General features: G+C 54.2%; 7 protein-coding genes across 7 annotated transcripts; 3 read left to right on the top strand and 4 right to left on the bottom strand.

Moving 5' to 3' along the window:
• Positions 1 to 178: 178 nt before the first annotated feature.
• Positions 179 to 1183, bottom strand: G647_01155 (uncharacterized protein; the record flags this gene model as incomplete). Its single annotated transcript, XM_008724556.1, has 1 exon — positions 179 to 1183. The coding sequence occupies one exon, from the start codon at positions 1181 to 1183 to the stop codon at positions 179 to 181; it is 1005 nt and encodes a 334-aa protein (XP_008722778.1).
• Positions 1184 to 2814: 1631 nt separating this feature from the next.
• On the bottom strand, positions 2815 to 4617 carry G647_01154 (uncharacterized protein; the record flags this gene model as incomplete). Its single annotated transcript, XM_008724555.1, has 2 exons — positions 2815 to 4222; positions 4271 to 4617. 2 exons carry the CDS (start codon positions 4615 to 4617, stop codon positions 2815 to 2817), a joined length of 1755 nt encoding a protein of 584 aa, XP_008722777.1.
• Positions 4618 to 4880: 263 nt separating this feature from the next.
• Positions 4881 to 6539, top strand: G647_01153 (uncharacterized protein; the record flags this gene model as incomplete). The annotated part of the gene is made up of 1 exon (XM_008724554.1): positions 4881 to 6539. The coding sequence occupies one exon, from the start codon at positions 4881 to 4883 to the stop codon at positions 6537 to 6539; it is 1659 nt and encodes a 552-aa protein (XP_008722776.1).
• A 474-nt stretch (positions 6540 to 7013) lies between these two features.
• G647_01152 (uncharacterized protein) lies at positions 7014 to 8222 on the top strand (the record flags this gene model as incomplete). Its single annotated transcript, XM_008724553.1, has 2 exons — positions 7014 to 8118; positions 8173 to 8222. The coding sequence occupies 2 exons, from the start codon at positions 7014 to 7016 to the stop codon at positions 8220 to 8222; spliced, it is 1155 nt and encodes a 384-aa protein (XP_008722775.1).
• Positions 8223 to 10607: 2385 nt separating this feature from the next.
• On the bottom strand, positions 10608 to 12779 carry G647_01151 (uncharacterized protein; the record flags this gene model as incomplete). Its single annotated transcript, XM_008724552.1, has 1 exon — positions 10608 to 12779. The coding sequence occupies one exon, from the start codon at positions 12777 to 12779 to the stop codon at positions 10608 to 10610; it is 2172 nt and encodes a 723-aa protein (XP_008722774.1).
• A 1706-nt stretch (positions 12780 to 14485) lies between these two features.
• On the bottom strand, positions 14486 to 16200 carry G647_01150 (uncharacterized protein; the record flags this gene model as incomplete). Its single annotated transcript, XM_008724551.1, has 4 exons — positions 14486 to 14725; positions 14775 to 14940; positions 14977 to 15856; positions 15912 to 16200. The coding sequence occupies 4 exons, from the start codon at positions 16198 to 16200 to the stop codon at positions 14486 to 14488; spliced, it is 1575 nt and encodes a 524-aa protein (XP_008722773.1).
• A 1071-nt stretch (positions 16201 to 17271) lies between these two features.
• On the top strand, positions 17272 to 20077 carry G647_01149 (uncharacterized protein; the record flags this gene model as incomplete). Its single annotated transcript, XM_008724550.1, has 4 exons — positions 17272 to 17907; positions 17960 to 19186; positions 19245 to 19371; positions 19437 to 20077. 4 exons carry the CDS (start codon positions 17272 to 17274, stop codon positions 20075 to 20077), a joined length of 2631 nt encoding a protein of 876 aa, XP_008722772.1.
• Between the last annotated feature and the right edge of the window lie 186 nt (positions 20078 to 20263).

Genomic DNA, 20263 nt, shown 5'->3' with positions numbered 1-20263 from the left:
TCATCGGGACGGGCGCCGAACGTAGATGTCAGTTGAGTCTTCGATTTCTACGTATTTATGCAGTGTTGGGAAATGGACCAGGCGACATACGCTGAAGAACCATCTCCTTATGACCGGATGCATTTCATAAAAGAGCTATTTCTGGTATCGTTTCGCGCAAGTATATCTTCAACCGTCATTAAACAGATTGAGCACTTGCCAGTGCCGGACTCGCAGCCTCATGCAAGGCCCCAGACTTTTCCGTCTCCTTGTGAGCAGGAGATGTCGGTAGTTCAAGGCTTATGGACACTCGGCCTTCTTCGACATCTTCAGGCTCCGTCACTGGCACTGGAGCTTTGGAACTCTCAACCCCTTCGGACTGTATGGTCCATTCCCATCTCCTCCGCTTCCGTTTCGATCTGCGAGTTGATGTACTCCGTGAAATGTCATCTCTACCGCGGCCTACCTCAGTCGCAGGAGATGGAGATAGGGCCACAGACTTCCGTTTCCTCCTCCCCTGTACCGAGAACTCATCTACCAGGATCGTCGGTCGGCCCCCACCAACCTCTTCTTCATCGCTCGAAGTATTGCTTCGATCATCCGTCTCTGATGGGGCTGATTCATCTTCCGAGGAGCTCAAGTCAACGTGACGCTCTACATACCGCTTCGTGACAATTTCGTCCTCCAGCTGTGCTCGAAACGTTACTTTTTTGGGTGCCGGAAAGAACACTTTTCGTCCAGGTACCCGCGGGCTGGCGCTGATCGAGGAACGGTGAGTGTCCCCACAGAGCGGGCTGTTCTTCAAGATAGGACGGATTCCGAATGGTAGACTCAAGTTGTATGGTTGATTGGATAGTCTTGTGCTGGGTGATGACGGGTGTCCGCTCGGTTTCCACTGAGAGTGGGTTCCCGGTGATGACAATGTAGACACTGGTGATGGTCGATATGTGAGATCAAACGTGTTGTTGAACGTGTTCAAGGTGGTGGGGGTTGCAGTGGCGTTCGTGGTGATGCCTGTCTGCCGGCTGACTGTGCCATGAAAGGTTGGCGCGAGATTCGAAGTGTTCAGCGACAACTTCGGTTTCTTTGTCGGCGACAAAGGCTCCAGACGCGTAACATTCTGGGGAGGAAGCATCGATAACGTGGTTATCGGATCATGTTGATAAAGAAGGTGCGGCAAGGACGGCGTGGCGGATATTGCCATCATTTTGGTTTCTGAAGCGCAAGCTGAGGAGACCGAAGGTCCACTCATCAGATCAAGTAATTGATCTTTGGCATCCCCAATCCTGTCGTTTAGGTGTCCTGTGCGTACTTATGCGTGAGCTAGGCGGATCTGAAGCACATAAGCGAGAAGAATTAATCGAGAACAAGGACTTCTGGGGGTGGCACATAAGCACGCCAAAGGGTGAGATGGGCTCCAAATAGCGCTCAACGCTTCAGGATGAGCAGATTGACCACGAAGCGGCCGCAGATAATGGGGAAAGCGTGACGGGGGCATTCATGGCGTCACATAAGCAGTGTATACGCAGCCTCGAGAGAAGTCTCGCCTTGGTCGAAGGACATGAGCAGCTGATGAGCTGGAGTTTAAAAGCGACACGAGAGGCGCGTCCCCACCACGTCATCTGGTCAAGAAGCCACGATGTGAGATATTATATGTGTGTATCCATATTTGCCGCCACTGCCTAGCTGAGAAGAATCCACCATGGCAAAATCTCGAGTGCCCTGGGCTGGCATCAGCGCCGTTGCCATTTTTGCTGTGCGCGGGTCAAGCTGTCGCGACGGGGGAGGGCAGGTGTCGCTGCTGGATTGTTGGGCTCGGGCGCGGATGCTGGGCTGGAGGGATGCTTAGCTTGCAGTGTCGGCGCTTCCCTATGACGAGCAACAGGATCAGGAACGGGATCAGGATGTGATCAGGCATAACGTGGCCGTCCGTTGCATACCCGTAACCGCTGAGCTCTATTTTCAGCACCAATCTGCCCGGAGTACGGAGTAGTGGGAAGGGGGATTCGGATTAGGGATGCCAGGACAAGCGGCTGAGGGATGCTATTGGGGCCAGAACATCAAGTGCGGAAGCTGGTCGGCGGGGAGCTGATGAAAATAGCGCTCCAATCAGTTGCTCGCGTGCTGTGCGCTGTGTACTTTGTACTTGGCAGGCGTGCGTAGGACACAGCAAGGGAATTGGGCAGTATGCTAAGGTACGTGTGAATAATCTGTCTCCCACTCGTGACTACTTACCACAGTAAGCCACTTCGCAGCCTGCTCACTCCGGGTCACCAGGCTCACGTGCTGTAGCAGGGTAGGGTCCTACCACGGTACGAGGTACACTGCCAGCCCCTGTTGATTCGTACTCGTACGCGCGGGATTGCCGGTAGAGCTGCTGTGTGGAGGCTCACTTTGACTCACCACCACAATATGTTGCGAACGAGCTTACAAACGGCCGCTTCCCCCGGTGTTTGCGGCTCGATATAATGACGTCGACGTCCAATCTAGTCTAATTAAAGATTGGGGGTCCCAGAGAGCTTTGCACTCTCTATCCTTGAATGTAAAAATATTAAAAGATTGCCTTTCGTGGGAATACAGCTTCATCAATCACACTGTCCAAAAAGCAGGATCTAATTAGCGATGCCCCTAATTTGGCAAGCTGGCGGCTGATAGCACTCCTCAAGGTTGGGAGTCGCATGGACGGCCAACAGCAAATGATATTCTTCCAGGTGCGTGGACAACAAGCTGTATGCCAGCTAATCCACCATATCCATCACACTGAACTGCCTTGTCAACAGAGTGATGCATCCGCGCCGGACACTGGCAGAGCTGGAGTATGTGCCCACAGTGCATCTAACTACCTAACTCGTGAAATCTCCGATGGGCGGTGAAGGCGTACGCCGGCATGATGCTTTGACAGGACTCGCACCGTTCCCAAGCTTCGCGGTCACTGTCTTCCGTGTCCCACCCATCAGCCGCAAGCGCTTCGTCCCCAGCCTCAGTCGATATCTGTTCCGGTGACTTTTGAGGCACGACCGCTGTGGCGTAGTTCGGCTGATCCGTGATTCTGAAGTCTTTCAATACCTCGTCCTGCCGCCGGAACATCCTCCCAATATCGCGGCCGGCACTGTCTTTGCTCTCGGCCGCGGTCTCTGCCATGTTCGTCGCGGCGATATTGATCAAGCTCAAATTCCAGCCAGTCTTCTCGTGATGAAGCTTCCGAAACATTGGGACCAGTGCCTCATCAACCAGTCTGGTAGCGAGAGCCGTGGCTGGCTCATTGAGATTGAACACATAGTTGGGCATCGGAGCTGATCGCGAAATGCGATTGAACGTCCTGGCTCGCACGCCATCTGGTCCCGGCGGAGGACGGGGTCTGGTTGACAGCCGTAAAGTACGTGGGTGAGCCATCCAACGACGTCGGGGGTCTGGGCCAGTGTCTTCGCCATCGTCTTCATCCTCGAGAAGGTCCATTTGCATGCGCCGGATGAGGCGTTCACCAAGCAACTGCAGCTGTTTCTTGACTTCGTCGAAGGTGTGTAAGTACTTCATATATGAGTCCTCCTGGCTGATCTGGGACGGAACACGCTTGGCCTTGCCGACTTCTGTGTCATCGATGCCGTGAATGAGCTCCCAGACTTTTCCACCAATCCCCCTTGGCGAGCCCGTAGTACCGAGGATCTCCTCCAGCAGCCCAGGTCCCATTCCAGGATACGTGCGAACATCGAGCACTGTAACGGATTCCTTTGTTGCTCCATATACCAGCCCTTCGGAGAAAGCTGCGTCTCTACCAAGGACGTAACCGCGGATTTTGTGGGCCAGCTTGGATCCAATTCCTGGTATCTTACCAATGTCGTGCCCATCAAGGAATTGGGTGACTGTCGCTTCAAGGTCACCCACCGGATGATAAGGCGGCACAATGGTGGTCTGGTTTTTAGGCTTGTTCACATTGCCCACCAACTTCGACAGCAATTTGTTTGTAGCAATCCCAACAGTTGCCGTGTACCCCTTCTGAGACTCCAGCTCGTGGCGAAGGTGCCGAGCAAGGTGGCTTCCAAGCACCAGGCGCGGTCGCAGTCCCTCGTCCTGCTCCGAGACCTGGAGAGTGCCTTTTGAGGGATAGGTAGGTCCGAAAAAACTGGATGCGTCGTACTCGAAGCCAATGGTAGGATCATCCTTGCTCAGGCAAAAAAAGGAGTGGGCGAGGTCGTGGCGATTGAGCAAGCCCATGTTGTAGTCCACCATGTCGCTGCAATCTAGCCTGTGACCCGATCAGCATAATGGGCGGTATTTGGGCGGGTTGGCGTACCAGACTTCGTCGAAGCCCAATCGTTCTGCTCTCCCACTCCATATGGACTCCCGTAGGAAACTGTACAGCTCTTTGGAAGCGTCACGAAATCGCGTCAAATCCTCGCCTAGGACGATGACAGCTTCCGGGCAGACTTTCTTGGCTTCGGTGATGAGCTGCAACTTTCGAAGACCTCGTCGCCGCGCTTCATAGTTGCACGTCACCACGATCTGTTTCTGCTGGATGGCCAACGGCACCGATTTCAGCGCGGGGTTTTCATTCTCGACGACCGACGCGTAGAAGCAGTCGTAGTCGAAGTGGATTATGAGGCGCTCATCATTTCGGTGCAGGCTCCGAGCACTCTGCATATCAACAGGACCATGGTTGTGCGTACCTCGTAGAGCCTGGGTGGGCGTAGGTTAGTGAAGGTATTGCCTGCAAAGGATGGTCCCTAGTAGCAAGGCTGGGTATGTAAAATGCTCAGCCTTGTCGCGGGCGGGGATTCCACTCAACGCGCATGACGCGCTTCGTAACATTGTGACCGTCTCCAACTTTCAGGTGCGTTTGTCGGTCTCCTGCGCTGCTGATGCCACTGCTCGAACAGCCCAGACCGAGCTATGCAGGGTCAATGATGGTCGCGTGCCCCATCTGCGGCAAATCTGTCAAGCAAGCAACCATCAATGACCACATCGACTCAAACTGTACCGAATACATCGAGCAGGAAACCAATGCATCGACTCCGGGTGCTGGGAAGACCTTCAAGACACCAGCCGCCAAACACCGCGACGCACATTCCTTCTTCTCATCCAGTCAACCTCTTCCTTCTCCGAGCGAAGCTAGACCGACGGCAGTGAAGCGATCGTTTGCGTCCTTCTCCTCGACGCAGTCCAAAGATGAGGACACACACGCCAGCCGTCAGGATGAATCTTCGCATCAGAACGGTACGGCCAACAGCCAAGCACCACCAGTGAAGAAACCCAAACCAAATGCCTTCGAAAGGGCAGCTCCCCTTGCTGAGCGCATGCGCCCGAGGACACTCGACGATGTCTGCGGCCAGGATCTAGTAGGTCCGAATGGGGTGCTGAGAGGCCTTATCGAACAGGACCGTGTACCTAGCATGGTACTCTGGGGTGGTGCAGGGACAGGGAAGACAACGATTGCTCGGGTCATCGCCAATATGGTGGGTAGCCGGTTCGTCGAGATTAACTCGACTAGTTCAGGCGTGGCAGAGTGCAAGAAGATCTTCGCAGAAGCGAAAAGCGAACTGGCCCTGACCGGTCGAAAGACCATCATCTTTTGTGACGAGATCCACCGGTTCAGCAAAAGTCAGCAGGACGTCTTCCTGGGTCCCGTCGAGGCAGGACATGTCACGCTCATTGGCGCCACAACGGAGAACCCCAGTTTCAAGGTCCAGAATGCTCTGCTCTCGCGGTGTCGTACCTTCACGCTACAGAAGCTTACAGACGAGAACATCTGCTCGATACTGAACCGAGCGCTCGAATCGCAACGTGACAACTACAATCCTTCCGAGCTGGTGGACGACGAACTGATCAAATACCTCGCCGCCTTCGCTGATGGGGACGCCCGCACAGCCCTCAATCTCCTCGAATTAGCCATGGACCTCTCCACGCGGCCAAACATGACCATTGAAGCCCTGAAACAATCCCTGACGAAGACACTTGTCTACGACCGTGCAGGAGACCAGCACTATGACACCATCTCGGCGTTCCACAAATCAGTACGCGGCTCAGATCCAGATGCGGCGCTGTACTACCTCGCGCGCATGCTCCAGAGCGGTGAAGATCCGCTGTATATAGCGCGGCGGATGATCGTGGTTGCCTCGGAAGACGTTGGACTTGCTGACAACAGCTTGCTCCCGCTCGCCACCGCTGCGTACACGGCCTGTGAAAAGATCGGTATGCCAGAGTGCAGAATCAACCTTGCGCATGTTACTATCGCTCTATGTTTCGCCCCGAAATCGACCAGGGCATACAGGGGACTTGCCAACGTCATGCATGCATTGCAGGAACCAGGCGTGGCGGGGTTACCGGTTCCCATCCACTTGAGGAATGCGCCGACGAGACTGATGAAGGAATTGGGCTACGGCACAGAGTACAAATACAACCCCGATTATGTAGACGGTAGGGTCAAGCAGGAGTATTTGCCTGAGACGTTGAAGGGAAGGAAATTTCTTGAGGAGAGGGATCTGGGCGACAAGCTGGATGAAGACATCGAAGAGGAGATCAAGCGTGAGAATGGAGATGCGGCCGTCAGAAGGGGGAACGGCTGAGAAGAGCAGCGGAATGTTGTAACGGCAACTTGAAGTAGGACATGCGTGTCGCTGGGAGGCTGTACGCAACAGCAATCCAAGGGCGGATCACCAGCTGTTCTGTTCTCATCATGCCATACGAGGAGAGGGAGAGACACAGAGCGAGAGTCGAAGTCGAATCCCCGCACTGCTGATGCTTGTCTCCCGACGTTTTTTCCGACACACATGGGTACCTCGTACGAGTACCCAAGAGAGCAGTGGAGGATCCCCACAGCTGCCATCTAAACCCTAGCTCTCGACCATCCGGGGAAATGACGACCTCGATGATCATTCACCTTCCAGGATATTACCATCTCTCGTCGTTGTAACGTCGCGTTGCACGCCACTGACGAAGGTATCCAAGCGGAGCGGAGCCTCCCGCAACATGGATATATAAAGACATTGGGAAGATCCGAGCCAGTCCCCCAAGATGTACAGGTTTGTCGGAGTGTCGCCATGTTCCATTCCAGCGTCAGTGTTCGGCAGGTTCTTTACCTCGCGTTCGTCTTTCTCGTCCCCCCGTCCCTTGCACAGCAGTCCCCTCCGCGCACTGCATCAGTCCTCCCCTTCAATATCACCACGTCCACCATCCTGAACACGGCCAACTACTCCGCCCCGGTCTTTCCCATAGCACCTTTCAACAAATATGCCAGGAACCCGATCTTGACCCCCAACCCATCTGCCAACTGGGAGTCGGCGTTCCTGTACAACCCGACGGCCATCGTGCTCAACGAGACCATCTTCCTCCTTTACCGTGCCCAGAACTCGACCAAGACATCGTCCATCGGCCTGGCGTGGTCGACCGACGGCGTCACCTTCACCCGTCTGAACCGGCCGATCGTGTATGCGACCGAATCATGGGAACAGATCGGCGGCACCGAGGATCCCCGCCTCGTCCGCGTCAACGGCACATTCTACATGACGTACACGGCATTCGACAACGTGACGGCGCAACTCTGCCTCGCGACCTCGACGGACCTGCTGACCTGGAAGAAGCACCCGCCGTTGTTCCCGGGCTTCCAGGACGTGGCGTACAGCGACATCGACGTGCCCTCGCCGCGACTCAACCACACCAAGTCCGGAGCCATTGTGAGTGAACCCACCCCCGACGGCCTGTACCACATGTACTTTGGGGATTCGTTCTTCTACCACGCCACCTCACCGGACATGGTGAACTGGACGGCCCTGCCGCCGGACAACTACTTCGCCGGACCTGTCAATCCGTGGGAGAACCGACTGATCGAGCCGGGACCGGCGCCGATCAAGACCCGCGACGGGAAATGGCTGCTCGTCTACAACGGCATGACCACGGGCCGCGTCGGGTACCCGCAGAACCAGTACTCGGTGGGCCAGATGCTGATCGATCCGTCCGGCTCGTTTCGGCCAACCCTGAACGTGAGTGATGGCATGTATCAGCCGGCGTTGCGCGACGGGCCTGTCGCGCGGTTGGAGAGGCCGATCCTGGTGCCCGAGGCGGGCAATGAGCAGCAAGGCCAGGTCGACCAGGTTGTCTTCGCGGAGGGACTCGTGCAGTTCAAGGGGAAATGGTATTTGTATTTTGGTGAGTCCGGATTCAAACTCTGGCTGGCTGGACGAGCGGCTAACAAGACGACAGGCCAAGGAGACAGCGAGCTGGGCGTGGCTATTGCCGATGTGCAGCCTTGAGAAACTCCAGGACGAGAGAAATATATACATACCTGCGTGTGCTGTGGATCGTACCTGAGCCGACCCGTACTCATGTTAACATGATTATGATTATGATTGTGATCATGATCATGAATATGCATATGCGTCTCCATGTCCATGTCCGTATCCATGTCCCGTTTCACCACCACTATCCTTCCAGTCTAAACAAAGCTGGCTGGCTTGCACGAATCTCGACACAACGACAGAAGCTTGCTTGCTGTAGAGGACAGTGGGATGGATTCATCCTTGTACCAATGGAGCAACGAGGATGTGTTGGCCCATAAGGAAGTTCAAGGGTAACCGTGCGATGTCGCCCTTCTACCCTTCAAGTTATAAAACCAGTCACCCCCACTTCGCTGTATATACAGTACTGGGTCTTGCAGCGTGATTCTTAACGGCTTTGAAACGAAGGAAAGCAAGTACTCCATTGTGAACGCCAAGTATGTATGCAGCCCAAGAATTTAACACACAGTCCTGCCTACAGTATCGCGCATTCCTGTAAGGCTCACCTCACAGCAGACGAGTACCCAGCAACCCTAAGTACATGGATGGTCGGTCTTGCTACTATAATCAACCAACATTGCCCGACACCAGAATTCAAACCACTTGACCTGTAACATGGGTATGAGCATGGCTTGTGGTCAGATCTACAGCACAACACAGCAAATCCAAGAACATCCTAGTCGTCGTGTCTATTGAGAAGCACGGAGCAAGCCCCGGTCCATGTCCACGTCCACGTCCACGTCCACGTCCACGTATTTGAGTTTGTCAGGCTAGAGCTGGATATTGGCATCTATCTATCCCATCTATCTGACCATCTCTCTATATAATCGATTGCTGGCTATCTTCGTTCGATCCGTGAACGACAACCCTTTCAGACAGACAGGCAGAGAGACAGAATAGATAGATCTTCAGACCCCAGCCCACGGCATTTTTTTGGGGGGTTCATGGGAGACAAGGGGGGTTGGTTGACTCGGGCAAGCCACAAGTCCGTCGCGCTTCAGCACATACTTCTGCATACCGGCGGGCTCAAAATCTGCATGCTGGAAATTGATCCACCAGAAGCATGTGCAGAGGCGGACCTTCTCCGAAGCAGCTTCTCCGGCCTGTTGCATATGTACATCCGCCACGATTCGACCGTGCGCGTGGTTCGCTCGACTTGATATGCGATGCGAGCGGACCATTGGTTTGAGGTGGTTGCACACTGTCGAAGTCGTGGTGAAAAGGGGGGGAAACAAACAAGCCAGATGCCCACTTCGAAGGGGAACTCATCCGCGGGTGGGAGCCCATCCTCTTTCCAGCTTGCCAATCTCACCGAAGTCGACTGCATCCAACCTCTCCGAATATCGGTGAAGAAACAGCGGCCACGCGTGACACGACAGGCTGAATGAAAGGAGAGGACACCAACCGCGAACGAGGGTCTCGACATCCACGCACAAACCGCAACAATCATGAGATATCCCTCGAGTCCATAGCTCGACAACAGGGAATCGTCCGGGTTGGAAGAGCCACTCAACGACATCCCACGATGGAGATGAAGGGGGCTTCTAAGCCAAATGGATCCCAGAACAATTCCCGTACAAAACCTGCTTCGTCCCCGAGATGCCACCTGCAGCAAAGGGCAGACGGCATATAGATCGTAAGGACTTATGATTCCACTCCATCACGCGACTCCAGCTGCGATAATATGGCACAGTGCCTGATCGCGGCACCGAGGCCTTGCTTGACACCTGGCCGCACGAGGGGCAAGGCGCGACATCCACTCTGGGGATCGAGGGCTATCGAAAGGTCGGCGGAGAAACAAACAAGGTATCTTCCCTCCGGGGGAAGAAAGAACCATGCTGTGCCACCGGAGAAGCTGCCTTGCTGTTAGCAATGCTGGACCTGTCCTTTTGGGACGAATGGGAGACGAATCACACGAACACGGCTAGGGGGCTGGACTCACGGGCAGGGAAGGAACTCTAGTCCCTCAGTCGTTGACCTTGAGGCAAAGGTCTTCTTTGTTCTTCGGCTTGGTAAAATGGCCCGGTGCTTTTGTTTCGATCCCGCGCCGGGCGCTTTGGTGGTCCAGAACAGAGAAGAGAGCTTTTCCTCCACAAAGCATTTCATCATTCAACATCACAGCGCACAATACCATTGCCACCCGTATTTGCGCCCATTTATCGCGGTCATGTTTCTGATCGGGATCCCATTGTTTCTCCACAAATGTCTCTCTTGCTCTCCACTGTATGGCAATCTTGGCCGTGTTTGTCCAGCTCATACTAGGTGGAGGTCTGCTGGAGATGGTAGAATATTTTGATTTTTATCTCTCACCTTGATTCTCTCAACGCAATCTCAGTCTCGTATTTCCGTTCTCAATTCCCATCAAATAAATCCGTGCTTGCTGTCGTGTCGTGCGCTGAATCCCAGCTTTGAATCCTGGTAATCGTCCTCATGAGGAACAGACTTTTCTGGTGGACTGTATTCGGGCGCAGGCGACATCGGCCGATTCTTATTCACGTTGCTCAACGGAATATCAACGAATTCCCCATACCGGTCTTGGTGTTCGAAGCGAAAGTCATTGCCTGGTGTAATGGTCGAAGCGGACGCCGGGGCGCCCCCTTCACCTCGGACCTTGTCGCGGCCGTACCAAAGCATCAATGCTCGAGCAATGCCAAGGAATGCGACAAAGATCCAGACAAGCAAGATGAACGTTGAGATGATCGCTTCGGTCCGAATGGCCTCTTCCAGCTCATCGATGAATCTGGCGACAGCCGAGGTAATCTTGTCACTAGCAGCATCCCCAGGACTGGCAAGAAATGAGTCCGAAGGATTGCTAGAGTCTGACAGGCTGGCCACAGCACCTGTGCTGAAAGTGTCGTTCGGAAGCAGGGGAAAGTCAATATGCGCATTGTCATGAACCCAGGTAAGTCCCTTCTCGATCCCTTGAATCTTGAGCAGGACGAGGCAATTGAGGACTTCCATGATCGGGTCGTACAGGATCGTGCCGCCAAAGGTGGTATTGAGGACTTTGGTTGTCTGGTCGACAAATGCGACGAGCGTATCATTGATCGCAGTCGTCGACGTATTGACCCAACCCAGCATGTTTTGGTTAATCTCCTTGTTTGTTGCCTCGATGGCCGCGTTAGTACTAATCGCCCACTGCTCAGATGCATTGTTGAGTGAGGCGACGACCTTGTCGGAGAAGGCTCCCACTTGATTGGCAAGGTCTGGCACTTCCTTCTCCAAAGAATGAAGTAGGATGGCTTGGCAGGCGCAGGAGAACAAGCCGGCGATGGCCAGTGCGAGGACAAACAATGCTGCGTCAGATGTGGCGTATGCGACAACCCACCGTATCAAGTCCCTCTTTCGCTGCGATTGGAAAGTGTTGGAGAGCTTGACGCCAGCGGAGGATGTGTAAGGTCGGCTGACCAGGTACACGACATCCATGGGATCTTGAGCGTTGGAGGTGACGAGTTGGCTGCGTTCCTGCATTTTTCGGTAACGCTTGATTTCGCGCCACGCCATGGGGATCATGACCAGAATGGCGAGAGTGAGGAGTACCCCGATGAAGACTCGGCGTGCGAGAGCAGCAAGATCGACCATGCCGTCGAAGAAGTCATTGATCCCGTCGTTGTCGCTGCAGAAACTGAGTTGTTCTTTCTGTGGAACGGGAAACAAGGACCGATCGAAGGTATAGTTGCCCACATATCCGTTCATGAGCTGCTTGATTTCCTCGAACGGCAAGCGGATGATGCTTTCAGTGAAGTTCTTCACTTGATCGAATGTGGGAATTGAGTTGTTGAGTTTTTTGAGATCGGCGTCAAGATTGCCTGGAAGTTTGAGATTTTTCAGCGCGTTCATCTCCGATGTGAGATTGAGAGCGGATGGCTGATCAACAGTCTGTCCGAAAGCGATGAAGCTCTCGAGTTTGCCGATGAAACTGTTGTAGGCGTCTTCGAAGGTGTCGACGGCGCCCGACAAATCCTTTCCAAGCGTCTGGGTGAGTTTGTTGAGACCATCTTGAGCAGAGTCTAGCACCCCAATGACTGAGTGCAGGCTTCCGCTGACGGCAAATGTGATGAGGCAGAGGTAGGTGTTGGTCATCATCCCGATGACAAACACTACGATTTCCTCAACCGCGGTTACGCCCATCGTCGACATCTGAATCAGGCCGTTGACCGACTTCTCAATGCCAGTGGCAGCCAACTCGTTCACGCCTTGAGACATGTAGTGAGGCATGGAAGCCATGGCAGAACCCATCGATTCAACGTCTGAACATGCCGAGAGAGCTTCGCGCCGGGCGGACGCCAGGTTGTGGTCGATGCCAGCGATTGCGATAAGGATTCGAGCAAGGACAAGTAGGAGAAGAATGGTCCATCGATTGATCCAAATTTGCGATAAGCGAGCCCGGAGGCCAAGGTAGGGTGTGATGGATGGTGCAGTGTGTGGTAACGACCGAGGTGGGTTTTGGTTGGAGTAGTAGTCTCGTATCTCATGACTGCCGGCAGGCATGGATGGAGAAGCGCCAGCCGCGAAGGCCGACGGGGCAGACATGGCGCAGAGATCGACAGGAAATTATCTGATGTTCGAGTCCAAGTAAGTGTCTTGATCTTGCTGTAGGTGCTGCGGAGGGTGCAGGAAGATGATTTGCGGGATTCGAAGGGAAAAAGGCACAGAGCAAACAGGCAGTGATACAGTCGCTGGGCGGATTAGGTGACAAAGGCAGTCCTCAAGACATGCGAAAGAAAAGCGATATCAATGACGGCAACAAAGAAAACTCGTGACGTGAAAGAAGGCAGAAGGAGTCGACAATGAGAGACAAGTGAATGGGGGATCATTGGTAAAGCATTGTGCGGGACAGCGACAATAAGAATAGCAGCAGTGACACAATGAAGGGCAGTTCAGCCAGTACGTACCGCTTTTCCAGGCGATCGCCGCCCCACGCCGCAGACACACCAGCAACATGTCACAAGAGGTCCTCCCGAAATACTGCAGATTGACCTGTTTCGAAAGGGTTGTTGCATGTTGTGGTGCAAGAACATCGGCTGGTGGTCGATGATTCCAAACTGAACGTTGGCGCGCAGCCCAAAAACAGCGCCACCAGGCCGAAGAAGCGCCCACCAACCGTCTCATCCGAGCCGATCCCACGCCAGACACGCGCTCTCACGTGGGGTTCGAAGCTGAAACGAGATCGCATCGGGAAATGAGACGGCATCGCAGGCTCCTCGTCGGCTTGCCTCGTCGTCTTCCCAGCTGCCACTGAATCCCGCCGCAGCGCTGTCAGAACCTGTCCCCGACTGGGGACGCAACACCGACAACATCGCCACCGGGCACGTCTCGGGACATTGTAGGCAGACAAGTGCAGTGCCCGCAGCGGAACAGCCGACAACTGGGAGGGGGAGACACCACGAAGCAATCCGATGATCTCAATTGTGTCTACAGAAAACAAAGCCGACGAAATGACGCGGAGGCAGCCTTTTATGAGATGCTGGGAATCAGCCACGGATCGGCACTTTACTGTGGCGCTCGCCAGCGAGATGAGATCATTCCCTGTTTTAATCCCTGTTCAATGCGCTAATCCCTTTACTAACTAGTGCAGGCCCCAACTTTCACTCGCTTCCCCACTGTGTCCTCTTGAAAACTTGAAATTCAGCCTTGCGTCCACGAGGCTCGAGGCTCGAGGCTCGAGGGCTCATCTAGAGTGTCGACGTGAAAGCGCAAGTTACCACGTGCTGCTTTGTGCGACGAAAGCCAGGCTAGGTCACTCATTGGAGCGGCGAAGATCAGTATCAAGTGTTTCTCCTCGTCCGGAATCGTGTCTCGTTTTTCGATGCATCTCATCACATTGTTTCTTGCTTCTGAATTCAAGCGAGAGGGGTCTTTCTGGTCTGTCGGCGAAGTGCACAGTGACGGATTGGCCACAAGGACGTCTGCGCGTAAAGATGGCAGGTGCGAAGTGTCGAAGCTGGAGGCTTGCCGAGTCGAGCATACGATGATGGTCAAAGCAGAGCGTGCCGTAACGTAATTTCCGCGCTTCAGTTTGCAGAAGTTTCAAGCATGCCATGGTGTGCGAGGTCCAGTCGGTTTCAGATCAGGTCACAGCATGTGCGAAATCGGCCCAGACGAAGACAGCGTGCGAGCGAAAGGTTATCGAGAGGTCCATGACACGAAGCGGACTTGTCGTGTCGATCAAGAGGTCATCCAGCAAAGACGTCGAAATCCACATGCACGAGCTCACGGTCGGTCACCTCAACGCGTCCTCATCGTTGCTCACCTTGGCCCTGGCCACCTTGTTGTTGTGCCATGGCGGCGTACCACATCTGGAGATAATTCTGATAGCCACCATAGGCGGCATAAGGGTCTGCAGCCCCAGCGGCTGGAGGAGGTGCTGCCACTTGCGTGGGGAGGGCAGCGGCAGCGGGATAGCTGGGTTGTTGTCCCGAGTACCTGTCTCCGTAGTCGTCTCGACTTTCACGTTCACGAGCTTGGGTGCGAGCACGCTGTATCATGTTAGCATATGCATCGAAAGCATTCATAGGCCATCATTACCACAACGTCCACCTTCTCCATAATAGCACGCTTGGCTGCATCAATGGCGTGGCGGCTGCCGATAAGTCCAATTTCACGTTCAATGTCTCGTCCACTTGCTGGCGAGACATTGATCTTGCACCCTGTTTGATTCTGCATATCACGGATAGACTCACCCCCTAAGCAGCTGTTAGCGAAACACATGAGAATACTTGGGTGCAACCTGCCTTTGCCAATGATCATGCCCACTGCATCGCCGGGCACGACGATACTATCGTTGATCTTGCCGCCACCAGCGCCGCCGCCGTGCGAGTCTTCTCGTTCGCGGTGGAGGTCTTTCACGCTGATGCCCTTCTGATCACTTTCCACGATCTCCAGGATCAAATCTCGCGCGTACTGCTGCGCTGACGCACTTCCAATCAGATTAACAGGCCGCAATCCATTGATGCTCTTGTTCTCTCCAACAATGTTGACATGACAGCCGCTCCGGTCTTGCAAGTCGCGGATGGTTTCACCTCCACGTCCGATGATCAATCCAACCGTTCGGTCGGGAACCATCATTTGGAGACTATCGCCTTCTTTGGTTGTCGTCACTTTGCTCTGATGGCGAAGTTTTTCTTGAGCTGGGCCGCCTCTCTTCGAAACTTCGTTGTCATCGATGATCCTGAAGATTTCATTTTTGGCAGCGGCACGTGCAGCTCGGGGCCCCGTTATCCTACAATGCCTCTGAGGACCAGGGACTTCGGGACCGTCCATGAACTGGACACGAGCACCTGTGGTGTTCTCGACCCGTCGCAGATTTTCCCCAGACCGGCCGATGATGAGCCCGACCACGCCTTTGTCTAAAGGTAGGATTTCCGATTCCCCTTCACCTCCCTGGTCGCGCCCGGGTGATCTGTCATCTCTGAATCTTCCCGGAGAATATGGTGCAGCCCGTGGGGACAAAGAGCGATCCCTGTTGAATCCGCGGTCATTTGCCCGTCTATCGTCTCTGTAGGGATTATAAGCATCTCGATAGCCGTCTCGCCGCGGAGGGGATCTGGACGGCGATCTCGAGCGTCGGTAGCCTCTGCTTCCGGTTCTAGGGTCGGGATTGATAGGAGCTATTCGTTCGTAATCAGTTCAGTAAGCGTGGGCCAGAGCAGAGAAATGTCTTACGTCGACTGGGGTCGTAGGAGATGCCTTTCTCAGCCGCGATTCCTCGAGCTTTGGCGATCGCATCGGCAATGCTAACAGATCCAGAGCTGATAGGCTTTATGCCTCCGAGATCGACGCTGCCAGAGTTGATTGGTTGCGGAAGACCATAAGGTGCAGCGCTACCAGGAGGAGAGGCATATTGAGGTGGTGGATACGGCATGCCAGGCACAGGTGGAGGAGGAGCTTGTGAGGGTGTTCCTCCTTGCCGCTGCGCTGCGAGAGCAGCGAGGATGTTGCTGAGATCAGCCATGACGAGCTCGAGAACGAATGACGGACACAAGCCTATGAAGCACCCGGGTGGAAAGGTGATAACCTAGTAATTTCACTGAATAGATGCGAATGAGAATTGTGTGAGGGGTTGGTGAGGTTTCAGTTTCGAGTCTCTAGACAGAGCCCAACCTCGAGCAACCTGAAGCTGCGTTCGGCGAAAAGTTAATTCGGGTTCCGCATATCACGTGACCATGAGAATTCTGTCCACGTGACACTCTCTTCAAAAGAGTTTCGTCTCCTGAATCCTTTTCCGACTTCACTCACTAGACTCCTGACTCAACCAAACTCTGGCGAAAATGAGCGAAGACTCTATGTGAACGAGCACATCAAGTGGCTAGTGGCCACGAGGAAAATGCTATTAGCATAAAAGCCTGCAGAACTCCTTTACCGCGGAAGCCTCGGCTCTGAGAGAACTTTGTAACAAGCCAGTACACCGGTGGTATAGTTGTCAGGTACCTTGATGCGCCTCAGGTAACCACTGCTTCCAACCTGTCCAGGGATTGTTGAGGATGACAGAATGGATGCTGCTTGCATTCAGAGCCAGCTGCCTCTATTTTGCCCGGGAGCCTCCCCTTTGCACCACCAATTGAGGTGAAAATGCTGTTGAGGGCCTCTTTCGACTTATCAGGCCATATGCTTGAACGCAAGAGGGAAGACACCAGGCATGACGGTAGGAGTCTTTGTCGGGTCAGGCTGGTCCTGGGTTTGTATCATGGCAAACAAATCCCTAGTATCTTCCCACAGCAATCTCCAGTGAGTTGTGTAGAGCAAGCTCCCTTCCCATGTTGTCACTCTTGACCTGCCTAGCGCTAAACGGACCGCCTATCCATGATTGTGAAGCAGCGTCAGACACCGGGCGCACTTCGGGTAGATCACAGCCATTGCCAGCCTGCGTCTCTGCACAGCTCTCTATCGACCAACATTCATACCATCCATCGACAATGAGTGCCTCAGAGGCACCACCAATGCTCGTCATAATGGCGCCTAGGTAAGCTCTGACCTCCAATCCTCATCACCATGCGCTGATGCAACTGGATTTGCCAGGAGGGTGATGGCCTACATCTCGTATGCCAGGGCGTTGAGTGAGACGATGGTCTTCTTGCCATCCCCAGACCAGGGGATAATTGAGACCATCAGCTTGAGAGAGGGCCGCCTCGACTTCGAGCAGCGTCGTCTGGAACGACTTCCTGCCGCGGCTGCTGGCGCCCTCCTCTTCGCCTTCTGTGAGGAGTTTGTCGCGCCTGGCGGAATGTCGCCAGAGAACTTCCGCCACGTCTGTGGCATCCTACAACAGCTTCTGAGGTCCTCCGGCGAGAAGGGTGCCTTTGCCCGAGACCGTCTGCCCCTGGGCATCCAGGGAGTGAAGGAGCTCGACTGGACGAAACAGAACGACCAGTTCCGTCCCATTCGCGAAGAGCACCGCGGCAAGGGAAAAGAGCCAGAGCGTGAAAACCAGTCCCACACGTGGACCGGTCCGACAGGCGACAAGTACACATTCCACGGCTGCTTTGACGAAGACCTGGTGATCGTGGATGAGTCTCTGAAGGAGGCTGGACTTTTGAAGTTTGTGTGTCACACCTTTGATGTTCCTGGTAGCAGCCAAGTCAGATGGTCGTGGCAAGTCTTTGCAAAGCTCAATCACCCGGAATTCGCGGCTTTCTGTCCTGGGCAGACTGAAACTGAATTCGTACGAACTTTGGTCCTGTCAACGACTTCTTGGTGTACTGACTGTTCTCCAGCAAGCGTATGGAACTCTCATCCTGGCAAGCCTAAAATTCTTCTCTGAGTGTCGATGCTCTCACGAGCAACTCTGTCGACTTGGGGAGGAGCTCATGCTCCGGCAAGAGATCAAGCGCGGAGAGTTTCTGGCACTGACGACGGTCGCTTCAGAATCTGCGGCTGTCGCAGTCGCTGAGTCGTCCCACCGCGGTGATGAGAAGAAGCTTCCGGTAGGCCGTGACAGTGACTCTTCTGCCGACCCAGATTCGCAAAAACAAAAAGAGAACACGCACTCACGATCTTCATCACAAACCTCATCTTCCTCAGCACTTGACGCCATGGACGCAACTCCTATTGGAGAGGTGCTGGTCCACAACCAGGAATCCAAGAAGGCAAAGAAGCCCAAAAAGAAGAAGAAGAAGCCAAAGAAGCAGGCAAACACACAGTCTCCAACCCCGTCTGAACGAAGTGATCCGCCTCCAGCAGAGCCTGAAGCCCTTCAACTGTTCGATGACAAGGCGAAGTCAATCGCCCCAAACCTACCCATCAACCCGTCTACCCCAGACATGGCGACATCTGCACAGCACCAGACACAAGCGAATGGTGGTGTACCGACTTCAGTAGACCAGAATGCGAATCAGCTTGCAGGTAGCATAGCCAAAATGAGACTTCCTCCTCGTCCGACCATACCACTGCCACCCAAACCTCCCCCAAGCGCAGTGGCGCCAAGCGGGCTATATGATGGTTCATGGTACTCCCAAAACAAAGACTTGCGTGAGAATGAAGACAGAACGGCATTCTCAAATGTCCCAAACAAGTCCACAGTCCAGCCGACTTCTTTCACTGGGCCGCCTATGCCTACTCCACCCACCACACATCAACAAGCTCAGGATAAGAAGTCTAGCACAGGTGTAGCTGCGTCAACACCCGAGAAGCTAAGCAAGAAAGAAGCAGCAGATACCAACAAGAAAACAGATATCGTACAAGTCTCAGAGCCAGGCGTCAATAAGGGAGCTTCTGGGAGAGAAATCCACGTTCCCTCGTCTGCAAGCAGTCAAGGTCAAGTGGTACCTCGTTCGTCGAATGATGTTCTGAGTGTCGAATCGGCTACCGGAGATGTGCGAGTGAAGCAAGCTCCCAGAGATCAAGGGCCTATCCAGAGGACCGAAAAAGCGCAAGGTAAAGTATCAGGGGAAGACCGCAAGGTTGAAGGCAGCACCAAGAAGGAAAGTGTCACAAATCCTCACGTGAGTCACTGAAGCCATGATACTTTTCTTTTCTCCTCCCGCTGACACCATTCTGCAGAGACGCAACCTTGTTCAATGTGCAACCTCAAATCCCGCCCCTCCCCTGCCCGAGTTCAAATTCGACAGCTTCCACCCGCTGTTGAAATGTCCGAAGCCCGATTGCCGTGCCATGACAAGTTGCTGGGGTAAGTCTGATCTGCGCGCCGTTGCATCGTCCACACTTCGTTGCTAACACCCGGAACCCGTCCAGATCGTAACGTGGTCATCTGCCCTGCCTGTGGGACGGGGAGCTTCACCCGCTACTGCAAGAAGCAGCACCTCTACGAGGACATCCAACGACACTGGGTACTGGAATGCCGCCAAAATAAGATCACCGGACCCATTGACCAAGACACAATCCGCCCTTACCAGATCCCAAAGCGCGCCTATATCATGGGCCAGATGCCTAACCTCGTCGAACGCCACAGACAGGCAGTTTACCGTGCCATGGACGCCGCAGACTACTTCATCTTCGCGGATTTGGACGAGATCGACCCGAGCATTGCGGAGCCTACGCCAGCACAGTGGAACGCAGTCCGTGGAACAGGAAAGCTGGCGGTGCAGGTCAAGCTCGAACTTACTGAAAGTCTGGGATGCGAAAGCCGGCTGTTCACATACCACATCCAGCGCATCCTGGCGGTCGGGAGACCGGCTGCCCTGGACAGCTGTCACAGAGCGTTGAGCATGATTCGGAACGCGTTGGTCCGGTCTGGGAACTGGACAGAGGAGGTCCTGACCTATCTGTGCATGCAATTGCCAGGAGAATGGGGCGGCTACCGGGTGCCGGACTCCTACTGGAACGTGGCCGAGGTGAATGCTCTGTGGAACATTCACCGCACGCTGCCTGCATAAGGTAGGTATGGTATGAGACGGGTGCCATTTGGATATGAGGGCCAGTTTGTGAGCCAATATCGCCAACGCCAGTCGCAGAGCTGCATTGGAAACGAAGGACGGAGATCAAAGAAAGCGATAGATATCCGTCTCAGTGGCAAGCTGAGTTGAGATGAAAATGAAGATAATTTGACCTCGTACAACGCT

The sequence above is a fragment of the Cladophialophora carrionii genome (assembly GCF_000365165.1).
Source record: "Cladophialophora carrionii CBS 160.54 unplaced genomic scaffold supercont1.1, whole genome shotgun sequence".
NCBI lineage: Eukaryota > Fungi > Ascomycota > Eurotiomycetes > Chaetothyriales > Herpotrichiellaceae > Cladophialophora > Cladophialophora carrionii.
This window is presented reverse-complemented; position numbering and strand designations above follow the sequence as displayed.